This window comes from Toxorhynchites rutilus, chromosome 3 (assembly GCF_029784135.1).
Source record: "Toxorhynchites rutilus septentrionalis strain SRP chromosome 3, ASM2978413v1, whole genome shotgun sequence".
Taxonomy (NCBI): Eukaryota; Metazoa; Arthropoda; class Insecta; order Diptera; family Culicidae; genus Toxorhynchites; species Toxorhynchites rutilus.
This window is the reverse complement of record NC_073746.1, coordinates 156,152,322-156,174,990: the sequence shown is the minus strand read 5'-3', so window position 1 is coordinate 156,174,990 and position 22,669 is coordinate 156,152,322. Positions and strand designations below refer to the sequence as shown.

The following is a 22,669-nucleotide window of genomic DNA, read 5'->3' as shown; positions in this document are numbered from 1 at the left end:
CACATCATGATTGTCTCTTTGGCACATCATAAGCTTCGCTGGTGTCTCCCGATAGCCATAAGGATCATAAAACGCACGCGACAGAAGAAGGCACACGAAGAATCGAAACCATTGAGCCGGCGGCGCTTTCCTATGGGCAACCAGCAAACTTTGGGCAAAGCGGGCGAATGTGTATTCCGATGGCCATAATCTACTTGTTTGTCGTTTCATTTCAGAGAGCGTCTGTAATTTTACCATTTTGGAGGACGGACCCAAGAATTTTTTCTTTCGTAATATTGCAATTATGTTTTTAATGTATCAGTCTCGATTTACTAGACTCTTGAATAGTTCACGAAAAAATTAAAATTTTTATCATCGTTAAATCCACCGACATATGAGTCATATGATCATATGAGTGATACCGATTATTTCCTACTGTCCATCGCCTCATCCTCTTTTCTGAGGAAGAATGAATGACTATCAACAGCCAGGGAGATAATAGAATATACACAACCAGCCACACAGAGAGCCACGCGAGGAAGTGAGATACAAATTATTCAGAGTTAATCTTGTTGTATCTGTCACTCAACTCACGTCAACCGGTGGCAGCATCCCAGAGAGATGCTCGGCGTCTGTGGCGCGAGCGTGTTGCGATCGTCAACAACAGAGCCTTCTCAGATGGTTAGCTTTATCGTAATCAAACAGTTTATCTAAATAAACAGACGTTAATGGTTGCTTGCGCGAGCTTTCCAACGGCTACCGCTCTTGCGCATGCGGTTTGTTTTCGAATATTACGCTTTAGGCTTGAGCGCGCGCGTGTGGCTGTGATTTAGCGAGCTCCCCCGGATCGAAGCCGGTGATCTTTGCTCCTTATAATATGGGATTTTCCGTTAGCAAAATGAGTGATTTGAATTTTCTTCCGAAGAAACACACTAATTTCAGTATCGAAAATATTTTGTTGAAAAATACAAGCTCCACTGCGAGGACAGTGGAAGTCGAACACAAAGTGGATCTTACAGTGAAGACTTGTGTGAAATACGAACATAATGACTTCAAACCATCATCATCTGCTTTCATATCGGCGACGGCGCCATCGTCTTCGACGCCTAACCATCGGCCCCTGAATCGAGTTCTTGCCAATCCTTGGTGCTCCCGAGGACCGTTCATGTTTGACCCAAAGATTACAGCCAGCGTAAAACCAGCGACGGTCATCGAATCAACCGTTGCAACCGCAGCTGCTGCTACGGCAACACCAATAGCGCCTGCTGCCAGCAGCTCGTTGATACCTCTGATAAAAACGGAAGTTGAGAGAAAAGTGATGCTAAGCGCGTATGCTAATAGCGGTGTAATTGAACGAAACAGATTATCTGTCAATTATCCCTATCCGGTTGGGCTCTTCAATGCCTATGCTGCTGCCGCATCGATGGCGACCCAACAGTTTCATCACCAGCAGCAACAGCATCAACTGCAACATCCAAACAGTGTCACAACTCCGAGCGTCCTGAATAGCGTATGCCAAATCGAAAAAAGTGATGAAAACCAAAACAGTATTTTTAGTGCTTCGAGCAGCGCCAGCACGAGTGTTAACGGAAATGATATACGTCCATTTTTCGGACTGGATACTGGGGATATTTTGGGGTACAATCTGCCACCAAAGACAGCGACGCCCGTCGGCTCGTTTCCACTGGCCTTCCCGGAGTACTCGTTTCACTGCCAAATTTGTGATAAGATTTTTGGCACCCATGATACTCTTCTGGTAAGTGATAGATACTTTATATAGCGCTGTTCGTTGCTTCTCGGTCGTTTGAGTTCTTTTATTCGTGTTTTCAAAAGTGTAAGTTTGAATAGTAGGGTTTCACTAATTAATAAACTACAAACACGCAACAAGGGTGTCTCCGTAGCCACATTGGTTGCGCGTTCGCTTAGTAAGCGATCGATCGTGAGTTCAAAAACTCAGGGCCCTCATTGACGATCTTTGTGTTGTTACAGAATAACTACGTCCACGATTCATCCATACAACTGCTCTGCTCTGCAAGAAACATCGGGCTGCTATTCTATTAATAACTCAACAATGATCATGTCAACTGTCTCCGCTGTCCGGTCTAACTGGACAATGGAAGAACAGAACGAATACTCTTACGCCTTAATGGCTAGTGTGAAATGTAATGTACTATATGCAATAGAATAGAAGGAATACTATTACGCCGAAAAGTGGCAACTGTGTTATGTGCTAATTATGGATATGATAAACATGTGACATGTACACGATTAAAATTTGGCTCTGTTACAGCTAAAATTCTAATGAGCCTTCAACAAACAAATGGGATAAAAAAAACACGCAACAATAAAGAAGCTTAGAAAAAAAATCATAGTCAATATGGATGTGAAGTGACAACCGTCGGCATTTTAGTTTTCGCTTCTGCGCTTCCATCCATCACCAAAAAGTAATTCTATGTAAAGCATGTAATCAATAAATGGGACATATCAAAATCCATTTATAGTGCTGTACAAAATTTAATTCTCCAAATTTATGTTATCTGATGATGGAGCATTGATGGCGTAATAAAATATATTTAATTCTGGTTAAAAAAAAAGATTCGGGTCAGTTAAAAGTTTATGTTTGACACGTTCAGAACAATAACACAAAAAAACATCAATCAACAAAAGTAACAAATAAAAGGATCAATTCAAGGTTCGTGGATAGGGAGCTCAAGTACTTTGCTGTTAGTGCTTTGTAGTGCATTCGTTTTTATGATCGTTGCATATATTCCTGGCATATTATCTATCAGTTTCGGACTCCCTATGGTAGCGGAACCGAGGGAACCGTCACTGGGGATAAGACCGTCACCCCTTGAGTTTTACTAGAAAACATCAATTAACTATGTTTTTGAACACAGTACATGTTAGTATTTATTATTTTAGACGTTTTAATCAAATTCAACCCACCATGGTTCGTCAAAAAACAAAGATATATTAATCAAAACAAACGCAAGTGCCGATGATGTGCAACCGGATGTAATTTTTCGGTAGTGGAATTGAGGAATTCCAAATGAAATCGATAAATGACAAAACATGAGAATTTTCGTTAGAATGAAAGTTTGTATTCCGTTTGGGTTGGGAGCAGGGTTGCCACATATACAGAATATTCTGTATTTTACAGATTTATCGCCAAATTTCAGATACAGAATCTGTCATTCCTGTTAAACCGCATTGAACTTGGTATTAGCAAAATGGAAAGAGAAGCTAGAGTGCAAAGAGAATATTATTGCTGTTTTCTTGGATCTAAAACGCGCTTTCGAAACAATTTCTAGGCCCTTGTTGTTGAACACGATCAAGCGTTTTGGATTTACGAGTACTGCATATGGTTTGAAAGCTATTTAAATGACAGAACTCAACGGACTATTTTTAATGATTCAATTTCCAATCCCCTAGGGAATAATCTTGGAGTACCTCAGGGAAGTGTATTGGGCCCCTTTTATTTATTATGTATATCAATGACATGCGAAGAGTTTTACGATTTTGTGATATCATTTTTTTTTGCAAATGATACTGTGTTATTCGTTGCAGCTAATGATTTAGATCGGGTCGTTTTACATTTGAATGGAGATTACCATTCTTTAAGTAGATGGTTGAAGTATAAGCAATTGAAATTGAACATAAGTAAAACTAAATATACGCGTAATCGTTTAAATGAAAACGTCTCCATCGTTATTGATAATGAGACTATTGATCGAGTTCGGGTCATTAAATATCTTGGCGTGATTATTGATGACAAACTCAAGTTCAACACTCACATTGACAATGTCACCAAGAAAATTGCCAAAAAGTATGGAATCTTATGTCGATTGAAAAACGATTTAACTATTTGCAGCAAAATACAGCTATACAAATCAATCATCTCTCCTCATTTAGACTTTTGCTCTTCCATTTAATTTTTTGCCAATGACACACAAATATCGAGATTACAGCGCTTGCAAAACAAAATAATGCGGTTGATACTAAAATGTAACAGATTCACTTCCTCAGCTTTAATGTTGGACGCTCTGCAATGGTTATCCTTGAAGCAAAGAATTGTTTATTTAACTATGGTGTTCATTTTTAAAGGAATTAACGGTTTGCTGCCTCGATATTTGTGTGATCGAGTTGAAAGAGGAAGTGACTATCATAGTTATAACACTAGAAACGCGAATGAATTAGGAACACCCAATTTCTTGCCATGTGCTTCACAAAATTCGTTGTACTTCAAAGGAATAAATGTGTTCAACTCGATGCCAAGACATATTAATTGTGCAACAACACTTACAGAATTTAAGAGGTACTGTGTTTCACATGTAAAAGCTGTGTTTTATTAACAGCCGAACGAGTTTTTGCCTATTTTTATGACGAAGATCTTTACTGACGAAGTTTTATACGAACGGATAATTTATTGTGGACAATTTTTTTTGCAGTTTGTTTTCAATATTTTCAATGAATCTGACGAAGTTTTTTTTGAATGGATTATATTATGTAGATTATTTCATTTTTTTAAATTATCTTTTTTTAAATTTGTATTGATTTCTATTATGTTTGTCACCTTGGTGATGATGGACTATTTTTATTTTTATTTTGTCGTTCTTATAGTTGTATTAGTTAAAAAAAGATAAAAGTAGTCTACAAAAGTTTGAGCGCCGCGCGCGAGACACAGATCTAAAGGATATTAAATTGAAAGTTTTTCAAGTTCCGGTCTAGGAATTTTTCGTAAAGGAAATTTTCTCGATTTCTCTGAATGAGGGTATTCATAGTCAATCCAAAACAAGGCTGGCGGTTGGACTTGTGCTTTGGTGGACCACTTGGCTGCAAGGGCCTCGTCGGGACCGTATCGGCTCTGTGGCGGACATGCCTGAGTATTGGCTTATCTTTTGACATTGCAATTTTGTTATCTGTAAATGAAATCAGTTCGTTTTTTATGTTAGTTAAAATGATTTCAATGTTGAGAAAAAATAAATAAATTATCTGTAGGGGAAAGGGGGGGGGACCATCATCATCATATACAGAATTTCAGATTTTCAGCAAAAAATACTGAATTTACAGATTTTTTTCAAATTCAATTCTAAATTTTAAATTTATTACAGTGCATACAAAAATACCTTGATTTATAAAAAAGTTGAACGCAATGCAATGAAATGACTTTCGTTGGAGGCAGTTATTAAGCGAAATCTTGAGCCATTTGAAGAGCTTAAACTATTCTTTTCATTCCATGTTAAGTATGATCATAAGCAACTCGCCAATTGACTCATTTAAACGATCCTATGACTAAATCGTTTATACTGTTCCTAAACTTTGCTCATCAATAACGCCAATCGCGCTTTTCAATCAGAAAGTTCTCAATTGCGAACTTTATAATGAGAAAAGAGTGTTATTGTTGATCATGTTGGGTATCTTATATTTGGAGAGCTGACCTCGCTGTAAAAGAATTTGTTGTGAAAAAAAGTCCGGAAATCGGTTGGCTCCCACAATTATGGACTTTATTTTGAAAGCGGAGAACTATGTATCGGCTAAAGGAGGAGCGTCAAGGATGAAGTTGACGGAAAATTTGAAGGCAAAGTTAAAAAAAAATCATGTAAAAACATCATACAATTCAGAGGCGAAAAACTGTTCTATGATTTATTTTGTTGCATTGACACGACTTTAACAACTCATAAATAAGGAAAATAAGTTCAAAGTGAAAATAAACCTTTATTTTCATTTTTTCCCATTAACTTTCCGATACAGATTTTTTGGCTAAAAATACAGACATACAGATTTTTTCAAAAAAAATTACAGAATTAAATGTGGCAACCCTGGTTGGAGGAAATATGAGTTTTCCACAGCAATTGGGATTTTTTTGACTCATGTGTAACTTTTTAAAAGGGCGTATCGATTTTAGTAAGAGAAATCTTTGATAATTTATATCTCAAAAACTATGAGTCCTACCGAAATAGTGTCTTAGAAATAGTTACAGAGTATTGATGTTAAAATGTGAAAAAATAAACACTGAGAAAAAAATTGGTACTCCGTTTCTCCGTTACATGGAATAAATGTTTTATACAGAAAATATGATCGAATAAAGACAGCCCTCGGAAGGAATTGTAATTGAATTGTGGTGTGGTTTGAGGTGCCACATGATAGATTTGTCTAATATCAAATTCCTTTGTTTTCCATATTCCATGTTCACCGGAGCTTGTTCGGACCATATCTCCGGAATCAGTTGAGCGGTTCTATCCATATCCGATAACGACATCTAGAATAAGAATATCTCCCATTGAGCGGTTGCCATATTAGAACTGGTTTAACTGGTGTCAAGTATATTCATTGACAAATCGAGGGTGTCGGTGTTAATCCCATGTTTCACCCGAACTAGTTGATGAACTCTGTTTTTATGTCAGCTTTAAAAATTTACTATTACTTGCAAAATTGCCGTTTAAAAGCACTGCTATTTTTTATATCTCATGGAAAATAATCTAGTGAGTTCTGTGAGGAAAGCATAACAATATGTGCCCTCAGACCTCACAAAACAATATTTTCCCTTATGGGGCCGGGCTTACCACGGCGAACTACTCTCTGTTGTTGCTCCTCATTTTTCCGCGTAGCTTCATAAACTGTCCTTATTATGACAGCCCACAAATTTTCGATAGTGTGTAGTCAGGTCACTGAGCTAACCATCGATCACATGAATTTTGTTGCCTTGAAACTATGCTTTCCCACGTCTGCTCTCATGTTTCGAATTATTATCCTACTGAAAGATCCATTTCAAGAACATGACAACATGAAATTTTGCAGTATTTCTACATAGCAGCGTAGTGTGCGGGTGGCAAATCCGGAATTTGTCGGGGGGGCTAACCCTTTGTGACGCCAAAATCCAAGAATTTGCAATAGCAATATTTTCCCGGGTTTAATTTCATCTTTCAATTGAGTAAAAAAACATCCATCATGAGCAGGGTTGCCATTATAAAATATGTGTTTTTAATCTGAAAAAATCTTTTTATCTTATTTTTTCCCCGAAAACCTGTATTGAAATCTATATAAGCTGTATATAAGCTATAACTTCTATATGCATGCTTCATTTAGGTGTAATGGAAGATTATATAGTTACCAGAGTATGGTTGTTTACATTGTACTACGTTAATACCCATAATTGCAAATGCATAATGCAAAAATTCAATAGGTAGTATAATAAGTTAATTCAAGAACTGAATTACTGTAAACGCAAGAAAAATGAACATAAAGTTGTTATGAAGACATTTGCTTATGATATAGATAGTTTCTGAAAGAATTTTTTCATTCAAATTGAATCAATCGAGTATGCTTTTCATTGAAATTCATATTCTTTAATGGAACCTTCGTCGTTTGACCATTTGACGATTCATTGTATAGTTTTTTCGTTTGAGCATTACTGTTGAGAATTATCTACGAAAACTTACTTGATACTGAGGAACTTGTATCAAAGGTGGAAGTATTCAGGACGCAGATGAAGGACCTATTCCCTAACCTGTACTTTTCGACGCCTTTAAGCATCTTAAATATTATTCTCAGATATTCTCTCAAAGGAGTTTATCCTAACATCGAGACGGCGCTATGAATTACCATGACGGTCGGTAGAGGCCGACATTGAGCTTTCTAATAAGAAAGCGCTGACTGACTGGGACTGACAGTTTCAAAATAAGAAAATAAAAATATATATGGTTTGTTTTCGAAAGTTGTAACGATTTTGAGAGCGCAGAATCGGTGATGTGATTATAAGCACGTCACTTGCTTGGACTGTTGTATCTTGTCGCTAGGAACACAATCCACGAGGATACAGAGAAAGTAATCATGACGGTGATGGTAAGCCAAATCCCACTGTTCCCGATCCATCTCCTTATCCTGATATTGTGCAAACGCTCTTGATGCAGGCTAAATGCTAAACGTGCTACGTGCTAAACCACGTGAGGCAAAGATTTGACTAGAGAATAACCGAAGCTAGTAATGATATTTCTAGCCTTCTAAATACGAATAGGCTGCTCAAAGTGGACATTGGTATAAGTTAGTGGTGTACTCAAAATATCACAAACTAAATTATATTATTCAATCCGCTTGGTCATCACGTATTATTTTAGGATGCATCGAAATTTTTCATTTTTCTGAAAAACATTATTTTAGATTGTTTTTCATTTGAATTAGCCCACATATACCCCATATTTACACCCTCTTAAGACATGTCCCACTATTTTTCAACCGCGCTTTTATATTTGTTGTATGATCAATATCCAAATAAATTAACCGACGATCGTTTTTCAAACAGAACGAATTTTTTCACGTTGTTAAATGACAAATGGCCCTTCGTCCGAGTTATCGATCTTCCATCCACACAGGCGCAAGTAACCTCAATTTGCGAGTTGGGGGCCTCTCAATGGATTATTGAAATTCTTCAAATCACAGTGCTCGGATTACAAAATGACAATCACGCTATTGTCATTAATCCTTACAAAAAATCCTTACATCAGATGGAGAACACGTCTGTAGATCCCATGTTGTTGGAGACGTTGATGGAAACTTCAATTGGTCCTTCAATGGAACTAACGTTACTAGAGGAACTTCACCGTCTAATCGTACAATTACTTTCGACATATTTATTAGTATTTAATTGATATTTTTATTCCAATTTCTATTACGCCTTTTATGTATTCTGATTGACAAGGTTTAGAATAGGTGCGACCCAGAGCAAGTCAGAAGTTTTTTTTACGAAAAATCTCCGGCCTCTCCTAAGATTCATATTGTAATAGCATTCAACAACGAGATCCCGTTACAGGTACTTCATTCATTATGATCCTCATTGCTCATTTTGAATAAATATTTATGAATATGTGATTACAGGAGATGAAACAAACAAGAGCTCGTGTGATCGATGGATTTGCATTGGTATTTGTATCGTATGATGATTCGATGCAGTCAGGACAACGTCAATTCTACGATGTCGTGGTTGTGCCAACAATTCATAGTGTACTCGAACGCGAAGGTAGTGAGCTAATGACTGCGACACAATCAACAGAAGCAGCGAGAAGAAGAATACATTACACTTGCGAGACACTATCATGAGCAACGCCAACACAGCCTCGTAATTTGAATTGGTCAATTTAAATTGGTCATATGACAATGAAAATTGTGAATTTTAATAGTTGCCATTATAGATACCAAGTTTTTTTAAAAAAATGGAGAGGGTCGGGTCAAAATTTGCTGTTTTTGATCGATTTGGCATGGAATTTCACTTTTGTAATGCCGAAAGCCTCGGAACCTCCGAGTCGGAACATCTAACAAGATGCAGACATCAACACCCTGATAAGGTTATTCTGGAGCCCAAGGATGATTGGATTATGTCGCCGATCAAGATTATAAATTTCATCAAACAGATTATTCCTTAGTCGCTGCAGCTCTCAGTCTACTCCTTCATCAATAAGTAGAAGATAAGCTTGAAGCGTAGTAGGAATAAAAAGCTGGATGCCGTAGTGCACACCTAACAGAGAAACAAACATAAAAAATAAAGGAAAGTAGAGCTACTGTATTAAATATATGTTCTATGTAATAGAATAAAATATTTTCTGAAAGTGGGATCACGAGGTCAATTCTCACTCCCAACATTCTTCCAAAATGGAAGTAGAAGTGACGAACCAGTCGAAATGTGTTGAAAGTCACAATAATAGAGAAAAAAAATTCTGGAAGTGGGAAAAAATCTTGAGCGAAAATTTAAGCGAAAAGTTAAGTTAGGACTATATCTTCTAAGATAAGATTCAGATAATATCGAGTAAAAATTTTTATTTAAATTTCAACACTTTGCTAATAGATAGTAAATTGCTCCATTTTGACGTTTGTTTTGCGCTAAGAATAGGTTATCGCATTTGCATAAAACAATTGAATTTGAGTCGAACGGATTTCAGAACACAAAATCTATTTCGATCGAATCATGAAATTCGATCGAGTTTCAAACCAGTCGGAGTCACGAATATGGGTGAAAGTTTGATATTGTTACCACAAACATGACTCATGGTTAGGGATAGGGATCTGGTCGGAGTTAATAATCAGGACACCTGTCACAGTTACGATTATGACCTAACCATTGTGATTCATTGAGATATAAATAAATAAAAACACGTAAAATTTATTTATTCAACATATTTCTTGGGCGAACCATATTCCGCCAGAATGTTTGACCATGAGAGTCAAACATCCAGGGCAATAGTACCGCAGTACAAGCCAGGTGTTTGAAACGCAAGAGCTCCTTCTGCAACTCACATTTTCTGAGCGGCTGGATTTCTGCAGCACATAGTTCAGCATGGATTCGGGATACGGGTAAGTGTCTCTTCTTCGAATCGTGCGCGTTTTGTTTTCGAGTGTTTATATTTTGTATTAGAGCGGTTATATGCTCGCGTTCGCTATGGTTGTGTTCGATATAGATAATGAAGCCTGTGCAATCATTTTGGGTTGTGTGCGAGAAATGAGTTGGTGTCCTAGTGTTGAACGTTACGAATCATCTACTGAGTGTAAGCTCAAGGAGAGACATGACGACGTAGAAGTGTATAAGTGCAGTAGCGTCAGATAAGTTTCCTTTTTTCATACACACATAATTTAATTGATTTTCAATTGTTTGTTTTCTAATTCTCCCATTCATTATTTCCTCAATTCTTTACTACTTTAACGTTTTAATTATTAAATTATATATTTGGATAAGAAAATGGATAAACATCTTATAAAAGTTCCCTCTATGACCTTCTCAGGTTAATGAATATATGTTCTATTAGAGGAATATTGAAAGGGTTTCTCGGCGACCTTCTTAGGTTGCCAAAAATTTTCAAGCGTAACACGAGAGGGACAAATAAAGATGTATAGTTCGAGAGCTTTTGAGGGAGTTTTCTCAGTGACCTTATAAGGTCAGAAAAAATACCTATACACTACGCACGATGAATCACATCACTCATCACAGTGAATCCTGATTCTGTTAACCCTGCCCCAATAACAACTAGCCATTTCTTGATAAACGCTAGGGGACCACGCTATAGAGGCAACCCTTCTGGCTTTCGAGCGGCGAATATCATACTAACATTCCTTCCCTTCCCCTGGTGACTGTAAGGACGTGGCTGGCGTCGTTATTGACTATCTAAAGCTCGATTCACCGAAACTTGCACAATGAGAATGATATGCTACTCCCAAGCGTCATTCAGTGTGTTTTTGTGCAATTTCGCTGATTCAGGTCAATCACGAATTGTACAGTCTACCCACGCTCAAGCTCATATAGTTCAACATGGATTTGGAAGCGGATGCCAATCAAATATTCTGGCAATGTTTCGGTGTATAGATATGCTTTTCCTAATTAGATCTACCTATAATGTTTCATTGTTGATTTCAAATTTCTGTTTCAACAAAATGGCTAAACTAAATACTGCTATAAGCCACCGACACTTTTGAATCATATATGCAGCGTTGGCATCATAATCGTCATGTTCTTTTGTGAAAATGAGGTACTTCTGGTGCATTTCGTCGGTTTAATGACACTTTCGATTAGAAATTTGAAGAAAATTATCTTGGAATATCGAGACGAAACAGAAAAACATCACCGTGGCCAGTGAAACAAAATCTCAAAATGAAAATAGTTGAAAAATCTCGTGGAAGATACAACTGCTATTCTTTATATGCTCACAAAACTCTGATACTGTAACAAAATTGAATTTCTCATTAAAATCGGGACAAAGGCTAGATTGTGAACAATAAATCAGGGCGCCCCAAATATATCACAAAATCAGGACATGTCCTGCTAAATCAGGACATGTCCTGCTGAATCAGGACAGATGGTAACCCTATTAGGAAGCCATGGAAGAAGATCCAAATTACTTAATACAACCTTTTTGGCCCCGAGGATTATATCAGACTACTTAGAATTTCTTGAAATTAAGCAAAGAGACGAAATCTTACACGAGAAGTTTATGACACATTTTTAGATTGTTACAACGAAATGGCAAGCAAGAATAATGGTCAGTATCGCGTTCAATAAAAACATTCAAATGCAAACAAAACCCATTGTTTTGTGAAAACATTTTCATATAGGAAGCAATCACGATCCTTAAATTTGGCGGCACTCTGAGGAGTATATTCAACTACACAGATTTGCTAGAAATTATATTAATTTTATTCTGGGAATAAATGTAATTAAACAATATTTTTAATTATGTATGAATGATGTTAATGAGCTATTTTGTTATGGTTTATCTTGTGTTAATAAGAAATTATTTATATTTTCTAATACCCGGTATCCGAGCGGATAGTCCGATTTACGAATCATTACCGAATATCGTTTCACCTCTAGTTAAAACATTATATTTTTTTCATGAAATAAATCATATTCGAAATATAAAAAATAATTCAAACTGTATATAATCGAATCTAGAATTGTACATAATCGAATTATATATAATCGAGTCCGACTTGTATTTCCAATCATACACCCAAACTAGCGTTGGCTGAAAACTTTTCATCTTTGGCAGAAATAATGCCATTTCGTGTGCTGGAGGGTAAAATGCGCAAATAATGAGCTGTTTGAAAAGCTTAAAAAAAGGTTTGTATGTAAGCGAGCAGACATCTCTTTCTGTTTTCTTTTCTCATTTCATTTGGGATTGTGCCCAAAAAAAGTTCATTCGACGTCAATGGGGGCCGGCTGGAATGCAAAGTTATTTCACACGATCACGCTATCTATATAGCTGCGAGTGCTGTCATACAAAAGCTTGAAAATATTACACCTCATTGTGGCTGCCATACAAATGAAACACAAATTTCTGCATTACTCGAGAATCAATCAAGCAAACGAAACCAAATTAGGTATATGGAGGTTTTAGGGCACAATAAATGTTTTCACGGTGGTTAGACACTCCACCCCCTCTCTAAGAGCTGCCATACAAATGAAAGACAAATTTCTGCATTATTCGAAAACTAATTAAGAAAATGCCAAATTTGGCATGCGAAGGTTTTAGGAAACACAAAACGTTTCTATGGTGAATAGACACTCCACCCGTCTCTCTGAGAGGGAGGGGAGCTGCCATACACATGACGCATACATTTCCGAATAATTCAAGGACTAATCAAGCAAACGAAACCAAATTTGACATGTGAAGATTTTATGAGGCATGGAGGAGGCATGGTGAATAGACATTCCTCCCCCCTCTGTAATGGGAGAAGAGGGGACGGGTCTGTCTTTATTCTATTATATTTTCTGTATCAAACATTTATTCCATGTAACGAAAAAACATGTTATTTGCAAGTGATTGAAAAATGTTGAACGAGAATTGTGTGTGAAAATAATCTGATATTATAATGATGAGTTTTGGTAGAAGTACTAGGCATTTTATAGTAAAAGGTAAATTCATCGGGGTCGATTAGAAGAATGAACAGTTTTACGATTGGACCCATGAATTTGCACTTAGTAAGAAAATGTGAATGTTTGAAGGTATTAATAACAAAAAACAAGTTTTGGGCGGGACGAAGTTTGCCGGGGCAGCTAGTATATTATACAAATGATATACACGTATTGGGGAGTAGAACGTTTTCTGCTATTTTTCGGCTCATTTAATGTAATAAATCGGGATGCCATAATATGTGCTCAAAATTAACTTTGGGTGTACATTGAAAGTGTTCATTTATTTTCTCTTCCTTGATTTTCTCACAGACGCACGAGAAAACACACAAAACGCCCCGCTTCGAATGTGAGGAATGCGGAAAAGGGTTCTCTCAGCTGCGCAATTACAAGTACCACATATCCGTCCACCGTGGAACGAAGGAATTCGCCGCAAAATGTCCGGAGTGCGGCAAAGTATTCAACGACAAGGGATATCTGAGCAGTCACTTGAAAATACATAGAAACAAAAAAGAGTACGCCTGTCCGCACTGTCCAAAGTCTTTCAATCAGCGGGTAGCGTTTAACATGCACATTCGAATACACACAGGTACGTCTGGCGAACATTAATTATTTAAGAGTCTCAAATACTTCATTGTCACACTTCGATCCCTCCAGGCGTAAAACCTCACAAATGTAATGAATGCGGCAAGAGATTTTCCAGGAAAATGCTTCTAAAACAACATCTGCGTACTCATTCAGGCGAGAAACCTTATCAGGTATAGAACGAACAAATAATAACATGTTTTCCAGGATTACATTAATTCATCCTTGCATTCACAGTGCTCAGTTTGCGGCAAAAGCTTTGCTGACCGGAGCAACATGACGCTACACCATCGGTTGCACTCAGGAATCAAACCTTTCGCTTGTCCAATATGCCCCAAGGCATTCACTAAAAAGCATCATCTGAAAACACATCTCAACTATCACACGGGCTACAAGCCGTACAAATGCCCTCATCTTAATTGTGGCCAAACCTTCACCCAGTCCAGCAACATGAGAACGCATGCGAAGAAATGCCAGTTCAAGCCACCCAGTTTACCTTCGTAGTATGGAGCATAGCTCGAAGCAGATCGAGGATTATTTAACAATAGCAATAATGTAGCAATTTCCCAAGACACTGCGTTTCATAGCTATAGAACCACTCATTTTTTCTGAGTTTTCAGAGATATGCAAGACTTCGGTTGAATTGAAGTATATAGAGTAGGATATAATAACTATCTTCATCTATAAGATTGGCCATTTTAACTTTATTGTAGCGTCCAGGCGCGAAACATTCAAAAAACTTAAATTCCGGTGTTTCATTACTATAGAACCAGATGGAACAACTCTCACTCCTTTGCAAAACTAAGGTCAATTTCACATGAATTACAATAAGTTTCTAACTCGTAGGTAATCTTTAGTTCTCAATCAGTTCAAATAACCCATTGGGGGGGAGGTGTATCTCGTTCTACACAGAGGATACTGGGGATGGGGGGATTGGTTTCGACCAAACTCTGCCATACTGTAGGGTGTATCTCGTTCTACACAGAGGATACTGCTCGTCTAAGCTCCTATTCATGATAGGGTTCTGATCTGGTAAACAAGCTGACCAGTCCAGAATCTGAAGTCCCTATTCATTAAACGATGTCATGACTTTCCGGATTTTCTTAACACTTTCGACGCCCCGTCACCCAGATATGGGTGACACTTTCCTCGCTCGAATTGAGTAGGATTTTCAGAAGGTAGAATAGGCATCTAAATGTAACTATAGGATATGGAGAAAAATAATAAAATCATAACCATAATATTATGCTGTTTATACTATACTTTTTTATTAATTTATAGTACGGATGGTTTGTACTGCAGTTTTTTGCAAAACCCCTATACTATGACTTTGGCATGTGTTATTGTCATCAATTCGTCTTCAATTGAAAACAAACATTGCTAGATCATGTAAAAGTTATCTATAAGCTAAGTTTGATCTTCATTTAATAATTTAATCGCAAGTTGGGCTCTGCAAGAAACTCAAAAACGTCGCGTTGGGCGTCGAACGTGTTAATTGATGCCACATTACCCAATTATCACATTGTTTTCGAAGCAAAACAGAAGTAAATGTTTCTGAAGTACTTCGTTGCACTTCTGACTGTTCATTCGTTCATTACAAGCAGTATGAGCGATTTGAAGAGCTTAAACGAGCAGTATCCTCTGTGTAGAACGAGATACATACTACAACATAGCACAGCTTGGTCGAAACCACCCCAAATGGGTTATTGAGAACTGAAGATGACCTACGAATTAGAAACTTCTTGTAATTCATGTGAAATTAAAGTTAGTTTTGTAAAGGAATGAGAGTTTTTCCATCTGGTTCTATAGTTATGAAACACTGGAGATTTAGTTTTTTTAATGTTTCGCGCCAGGACTCAACAATAAAGTTCAAACGACCAGTTTTATAATTTTTTTCCAATTCATTTATTTGCGGAGCCGCTAATTCAAGATTTGTTTATACAAAATTTCAACTTAAATCTATGTTTAGTGGGTTTCGACCGATTAATCGCGGTTTACTCGAGGTTAGAAGGGCAACAATTTTTGTGGGACGGGTCAGGTTAGGGATATGTATATGAGGTTTCGTTGTCTCAACCGAGGGTTGCCGCACGCACTGTAGCATTGTGCATAATAGGATAGGGACAGCATCTGGTGTTCGGCTATCTGTCGAGGGTGGGCGACGGTGAGATGAGGGGACAAGACAAACAAACTAATAACGGAAAACAAAAAAAAGGGCATATAATTCTTACACTAGACCGTTTCACAAACATATAGATCAACTACATATAGCAGATGTCGCGAGTTTCCAACACGTCTCTATCAGGAATATAGGGTTGTCTTCCTTAGGCCTCAAGAGCAGTTAAAAAGTACTCTCTGGCTGCGTAATTATCCGTACATTGTCAAACTGCGTGATCGATGTCGTCGTAACCGTTTCCACACCGACAGACATTCCCCCTTATTCTACGCGGCGAGTGACGTGAGATAGCAAAGTTTCTCGCTTCATTGTGGAAGGTACTTAACTTTTAAACTTCTTTTTGATACCCGAGTCGATAACATATGAGGACACGACTTCAAATCTCACCTAGTGATAAACTATAGTCACGCCATTCGCCTACGGGAATGCAGTGACTTGGCCCATCTCACCTCATTCGCCGCGCGGGATAAGCGAGATTGCTTTGAACAAGATTTATTCTGTGGAGATGCACATTAGAGTGCCATTGGATGTATGGGAAAAAAGTGACCCTGAATTTTCAAAGCGAGCTTGAATAAAATTGTTAATTCCCACAAAAAAACTGTCCTATGCAAAACATCAACCCAATCGGACTTCATTTACTATTGTTGCACAGCGGTCAAAGTTTGAGTTTTTTGAAAACCGAAAAATCACCGAAATCGGGGTTTTCGAAAATTCTCATTCGGACTTCATTTATTATTGTCGCAGATGTCCAAATTTAGGTTTTCTGAAAATCTAAAAATCACCCAACATTTTTAATCAAGTTCGCTTTGAAAATTCGAGATTGATATTTTGATTGGCACTCTAATGCACATTTAGCGAGTAGAGGTTGGACATAAGTCTACTCATTACACGAATGGAGTCACGACTTACGTCCAAACCTTTGAACCACGCTCTCGAAGAAACATTTGGAATAATCAAATTGTCTATCAAACAATTCGCCTTCCTGGGCACCCACCTTTGCGAGAGTGTACGCCTTCTCATGGCCAGGAATTGAGCAATGAGAGGGGACCCATACAAAGGTTATCTTATAAGATCTTTCGGTCAGTGCACTCATCTGCTGCCTCACATTTGTGAGGAAATAAAATGGGTGCCTACCAGTTTCCATCGACTGGAGAGCTTCAAGCGAACCAAGGCGCGTAGAGGTATATCCTAAGGTGGGCCAACTTGCTAAAACCACTCTTCAGCCACCTTGGAAGTCTACTGTGTTTTGTTTGTAAACAAAACACAATACGCTTAGTGATCCCCGATTTTTTAAATTAATCGTTCATCAGCTAATCGAATAGTTTTCAGCAGTTTGTTATTCGATACCATTAATCGCCCCAAATAATCGATTAATCGATTAATCGCAACACTGAGAGAAATAATTAGTTTGACTAATATTTCTCATTTGCTAGAAAGCCATATGTAATCAAAAAAGTGTTCATTCCGCCTGAAAATCAATTATTATCTTTTACGCTCCCCTAAAGTCGTAAACGAAGCTCAATTCGCGTTAACGGCATTGAGCTTCGTTTACGAACTTAAGGGAGCGCCAAAGATAATGATTGATTTTCAGGATAAAACTGCAGCGGCCGTAGGTTTTTTTCTCTCTGCGTTTGGATCGATTAATCAACGTAAATTATTCGTTCGCTTCGATTATTGGTCGTGCAGTATTCGTTCGATTAATAATCGATTTCTATAGGAAGTATTCGATTAATCGATTAATCGAACGATTATCGGGGATCACTAAATACGCTTGTGCCCAAGCTCGCTCGTGATCAGTTTGTCTCTTTCACGCTTCAAGGAAATAATTCCCCTTCTGCTTTCTTCCGTACTGTTTTCATATACCGCACCACTAACCAACTTAGTGACGAAACGGCCTCACCTAGTGCCATAGACCCGTCTTGAAGCGAACTGAGACTATCCGAGAAAATGAAGGTCTGCAGGCTTGTGGGAGATCATCCCCAATGCGAAGTCGATTGCTGCCAGCTCAGCAACATAAACGGAACAAGGTTCCTGCAGTTAACGGAAGGCGCTCGAATTTCCATTGAAAACACCGAAGCCAGTGAATCAATTGAGGCGAGACCCAGCAATGAAGTATCTTTTCATGCGATTGACTTTTTGCTACTTTCGTTTAAAAATATGGGGAATGAAAGTTGATCGAAGCTGATCTGAAGTCCCAAGTGTTGCTTGTTTCATCGACAGATCGTATTCAATTGAGGAACTGCTAATGGTGAAGTGCGCACGGTCTGGAGTAAACGATGGAATACAAATATCTGACGAAAAATGGTGGTGATAAATTCTCATAAACCGAGGTTGTATATTTAGATGAAGAATTTTTTCAAAGTTTTCAATCACAAGAGCATTTCATTTCTGAGAGAAAGTTTCCAGAATCGGTTCAGTAGAGGAGTTACTCCTGCCAGAACCTCGAGACTCATGTTATGCGTTGAGCGCATACAGCCGAGAGCTATAAGCAAACAATGATATTGAATTCGTTCCAATTTTAAAAGGTGACTTTTAGCTGCTGAGAGAAAGCAGAAAAAGCCACACTCCAGGATAGATAGAATAGTTGTTTTATAAAGCGTTATGAGATCTCCCGGATAAGCTCCCCACCACGTGCCGCAAATCGAGCGGAGAAAGTTGACCCTCTTTTGAAATTTTTGCTTCAAATACGTAATGTGGGTATTCCAAGTGCATTTTGAATCAAACCAGACGCCAAGGTATTTGAAGGTCGATGATTGGGTAATGCTTCTGCCCAAAAGCTTAAGTTGCAATTGGGCTGGGGACCACTTTCGAGTAAACACTACCAGTTCAGTTCTCTGTGGCGAGAATTCGATCCCTAAATTCCTTGCCCGAGAAGACAAGTTATCTAGGAAATTTTGCAATGGTCTTTGCAAGTTTTCGGCATGGGGACCTCTGACGGAATTCACACCATCATCTGAAAGCTGTCGTAGCGTGCATTGTTCTGCCAAACAACTTTTTTTCATATCTTTCACATAAAAATTATGAAGGAGGGGGCTGAGACATGAGCCTTGAGGTAGACCCATATAATTATTTCTGGAAGTTGTCAGTTTTCCAGTTTTATATATGAAGATACTTATTATATCCTGCACTATATACTTTAATTCAACCGACTTCTTACATATATCTGAAAACTTAGAAAAAATTAGTGATTCTATAGTTATGAAACACAGTGTATTAGCCAGAATCATATATTTTAATTATTTCGTTTACAAGTGACTGAAATGCATATGTTTAGACAAATATAGTTCTGTTAGAAATTAAAGGACCTTTCCTTCAAATTAAAACTGATTAAACCGTGCAATTCAACGACCTTCATTTTATTTGAATACAAGATAATCTTTATATTTCTCATACATTCATATCCGAAACATTCGCACTCGCTTAAAATATTCCTTTGTCACGTAAACTATTCGCCTCTATCAAATCTTAGCAGCTAGGTATACTTAATACTGCGCATTCCGCGTTTATTTCTTCTTCCGGTCCTGTGAACATTTCGGACAAAACCATTTGCCTTTCGGTTTGATTGTGAGACCAACACAGGCAAAGTGGAACCATTCGATGGGACACTGCAAGAAGGGCGAAAGTTATTAGCGAAATGATCGCGAAATAAAAAAAAATAGTCATCATTACATCAGGATTGTCACAGCCAATCATTTCGCCGTAAGACACTTGATGGCACAGGCAGTAAGTGGGCTCATTGGGATCAACAGGCATGTCCAGCACATCACTCGGATGGGGTGTGGTATGACCACCTTCCTGTGCGCTATCGTCTAGCTCTGCATTTTTCTGAAATGGAATTGAATAGAACAAAGCGTGTACTTGTTAACTTGTTTCCTCAGATAAAATCTTTCATGTTTTACATTTATCACAGAGAGGGAATTTACAAGCAATTCTAGGTACCCAGTTAACACTTTGCTGATTACCATTCGATAAGTTCTATGCAGTTTTTTTTCTGTTCGCAAATACCTCACAATTCATCGATGATAATAAGCACAAGTGTATAATGAGCCAAGAAATGGAGCATATACAAGATATTTTAGTAGCTAAAAGTATTTCTATCCGTCGTTATGATGACATGAGAATAAAAAGAATAGAACAGTATGATTTGAAGTCATCCGAACATTTATAACTAATTTTAGTGAGAATAAATGTCCGATTGATGACACAAGTCTAAAACTATGTAACAGAAGAGCCTCCGCGCAGCCTACATTTATTCGTACAAGCTTTGTCGAACTCGCTGTCATTTTATATTTCAAAAGATGATATTTGAGTTCATTATATGTCTTGTCTTGCAGAACAGAATGCTATCATTGTTATCGCGAAAAAAAAACAGCCATCGGCCCTCATCGCTACCTAACATTACCAGTTAGTGTTAATACATTATACATTCATAACATCACACAAATGTTAAATCCGTGAAAATAAAATATGAATAATGGAGATGAAACGATGATCCTACCTTATTACCCTTGCGACCTTCTTTCTCTTGATTTACCTTCTGCTTCTTGTTGTTCTTGCCTTTACCGTTAGTACTGGTGGTTCCAGCGGTATTTCCGCTCGTCCCGGTAGCACTGGCTCCGGTAGCTTTGCCTTCATCTTCCGACGAGTGGGTACGCTTCTTTTTGGCCGCGTTTTTCGCATCTTTCACCTTTTTCCGACCACCCTTTTTCGTGACTGTTTCCTCCAACTTCTCGCGGGCGTTCAACGTTTTGTCCTGGATTTCGCCCTCGAATCTGGCCAGATCGGAATCTAACCGGCGAATGTGCTTATCGACCAGCTCGTAGGTTTGAATTGCCAGCTGCACTTTGTCATCCCCGTATTCCTTTGCCTTGTTGAACAGCTCCTGGATCTTACGCAATTTCTCCTTTTTGGCGTCTTCCGGAAAGTTCTCCTTTGAGTTGACCAGCTGCTTCATAAACTCGTTGGCTTTCTCGTCGATCGATTTCATCAGAACTTGGGCACGCGAGTCCAAATCCCGCATCAGCGTGAAGTTACGCTTCAGCTCGTTTGGCAGATGTTCCAAACCTGTTCCATATGAATGAATAAACATATACTCAGCATTCTCATAGAATCTTTTACTCACCATCCAGGTAATGCTCCAAATACAAAGCGGACGTCATTTCGACAAAATTACAAATAAACCGAAAGGTAACGCACAAAAACGATAAACTTCTCGCTATTTATTGAATTTATATTTGCGAAAATTAGGCAGCCATTACAATTGTGGTAATTGTTTTTGTTTGGCCTCTGCTGTTTGACAACTATCTCGATTGGAAACGAACCCTTATTTTTAGGGATGGCACGAAAGTTATTAATTCCGTAAGGGTCCGTCCACATACCACGTGGACAGAAAAAGCATGATTTTAGACACCCCTCTCCCCCTCCGTGGACAAGCGTGGACATTCTTATACCCCTCCCCCTGTTGACCACGTGGACATTTCTCCAGTTTTTAGAAGAAAATCAAGAGAATCCTATATTTTTCGCTCAAATCTAATTTCAAGTTTGTTTCTATTTTCTATTACATGTTTTCTTAATAGAATTGATAGCTATATTAGTAACGATATGTTTTGAATTCACCGATGTTGATATCATCGTGCTGTTCAAACCGTCTAAATGTTGTAATCGTTGTAATGTATTGCTAGTTTTGGATCGTTCAACACACCCGAATTGTCACTCAAACGAATAAACGTTATTTGTATAGACTGCATTGAACTTTGTGCTTCGTTATTGGGAAGGGATAATGACAATGAATTGGTGAATTGAACACACTTTGGAAATAAAAACTATTAATTAAAATTTACTTCTTCGTATCAAAAAATGAGTGGGTTATATCTATGATATAACCGCAAGGTTTACGTGGAACTACCTTAGCTTAGCAATCATTCGTTTGTATTGATTAAATTCTTGATTGAATAAAACAGTTTCCAAATTCAATTGAGTTCAATATATTTGCTCTGTGAGTGAAAAAAATGAACAAATGCCGTGTAAAGTCAATTCATTTATTGTGATTGATTGTTCTTCGTTACAAGTAAATTTAATGACGGACCTTTTACGTATGGTATGATGACTAGAACAAAATATATGTACGGAAGAATTATCAAACGTTTGATGAACCAGCCTAAGGCTGAAAATCTTTCTAATAAAGACAAAAAAAAATTATCAAACGATTATTTTATTTTACATTTCCCTTCGAAGTTTGCATCCCAAAAGTGTACATACTTCTCGAATCTCGAATTTGCTTGAAACTGGGAAGTTCATTCGCTTCTAGTGGCTGCACGATTTTCCCAGGTTCCTAAGTTTAGAAGATCATGTTAGGACAGACATATTCCACTCTGCACGAAGGCAAGCGAGGACAAAAGTACTCGCAGTTTGCATTTATTTGCAGAGCCGATTTCCCCAGAAACCTCGGTTTTGAAGTCTGTGTTAGGGAAACACATTTCAATCGGAACAAGAATACCCCCGATTTGTATGAATTCGCAATGCCGATTTCCCCACGCTTCATG

At 37.9% G+C, this 22,669-nt stretch overlaps 2 protein-coding genes across 3 annotated transcripts; one reads left to right on the top strand and one right to left on the bottom strand.

Annotated features, from left to right (window-relative positions):
* Positions 1–800: 800 nt before the first annotated feature.
* LOC129779363 (zinc finger protein 300) lies at positions 801–15,248 on the top strand. The gene is made up of 4 exons (XM_055786780.1): positions 801–1,735; positions 13,682–13,958; positions 14,027–14,127; positions 14,192–15,248. The coding sequence occupies exons 1-4, from the start codon at positions 857–859 to the stop codon at positions 14,456–14,458; spliced, it is 1,524 nt and encodes a 507-aa protein (XP_055642755.1). The 5' UTR covers positions 801–856; the 3' UTR covers positions 14,459–15,248.
* Positions 15,249–19,467: 4,219 nt separating this feature from the next.
* LOC129779364 (inhibitor of growth protein 5) lies at positions 19,468–21,422 on the bottom strand. 2 transcript variants are annotated; one of them, XM_055786781.1, is made up of 4 exons: positions 21,250–21,422; positions 20,626–21,191; positions 19,797–19,952; positions 19,468–19,732 (listed from the first exon to the last, which is right to left on the bottom strand). In XM_055786781.1, the coding sequence occupies exons 1-4, from the start codon at positions 21,284–21,286 to the stop codon at positions 19,631–19,633; spliced, it is 861 nt and encodes a 286-aa protein (XP_055642756.1). In that variant the 5' UTR covers positions 21,287–21,422; the 3' UTR covers positions 19,468–19,630. The 2 variants fall into 2 exon arrangements, with proteins under 2 accessions (XP_055642756.1, XP_055642757.1); XM_055786782.1 differs by having other exon boundaries at positions 20,662–21,191.
* Between the last annotated feature and the right edge of the window lie 1,247 nt (positions 21,423–22,669).

What these genes read in the sequence shown, in the direction of transcription:
- LOC129779363 (XM_055786780.1), top strand. Translation starts at nt 857, where the DNA reads ATGGGATTTTCCGTTAGCAAAATGAGTGATTTGAATTTTCTTCCGAAG. An exon ending in GCACCCATGATACTCTTCTG is followed by an intron (nt 1,736 to 13,681) that starts GTAAGTGATAGA and finishes ATTTTCTCACAG; the next exon opens with ACGCACGAGAAAACACACAA. An exon ending in GCACATTCGAATACACACAG is followed by an intron (nt 13,959 to 14,026) that starts GTACGTCTGGCG and finishes CGATCCCTCCAG; the next exon opens with GCGTAAAACCTCACAAATGT.
- LOC129779364 (XM_055786781.1), bottom strand. Translation starts at nt 21,286, where the DNA reads ATGACGTCCGCTTTGTATTTGGAGCATTACCTGGATG. An exon ending in TTTGGAGCATTACCTGGATG is followed by an intron (nt 21,192 to 21,249) that starts GTGAGTAAAAGA and finishes CATATGGAACAG; the next exon opens with GTTTGGAACATCTGCCAAAC. An exon ending in AAGGTCGCAAGGGTAATAAG is followed by an intron (nt 19,953 to 20,625) that starts GTAGGATCATCG and finishes ATTCCATTTCAG; the next exon opens with AAAAATGCAGAGCTAGACGA.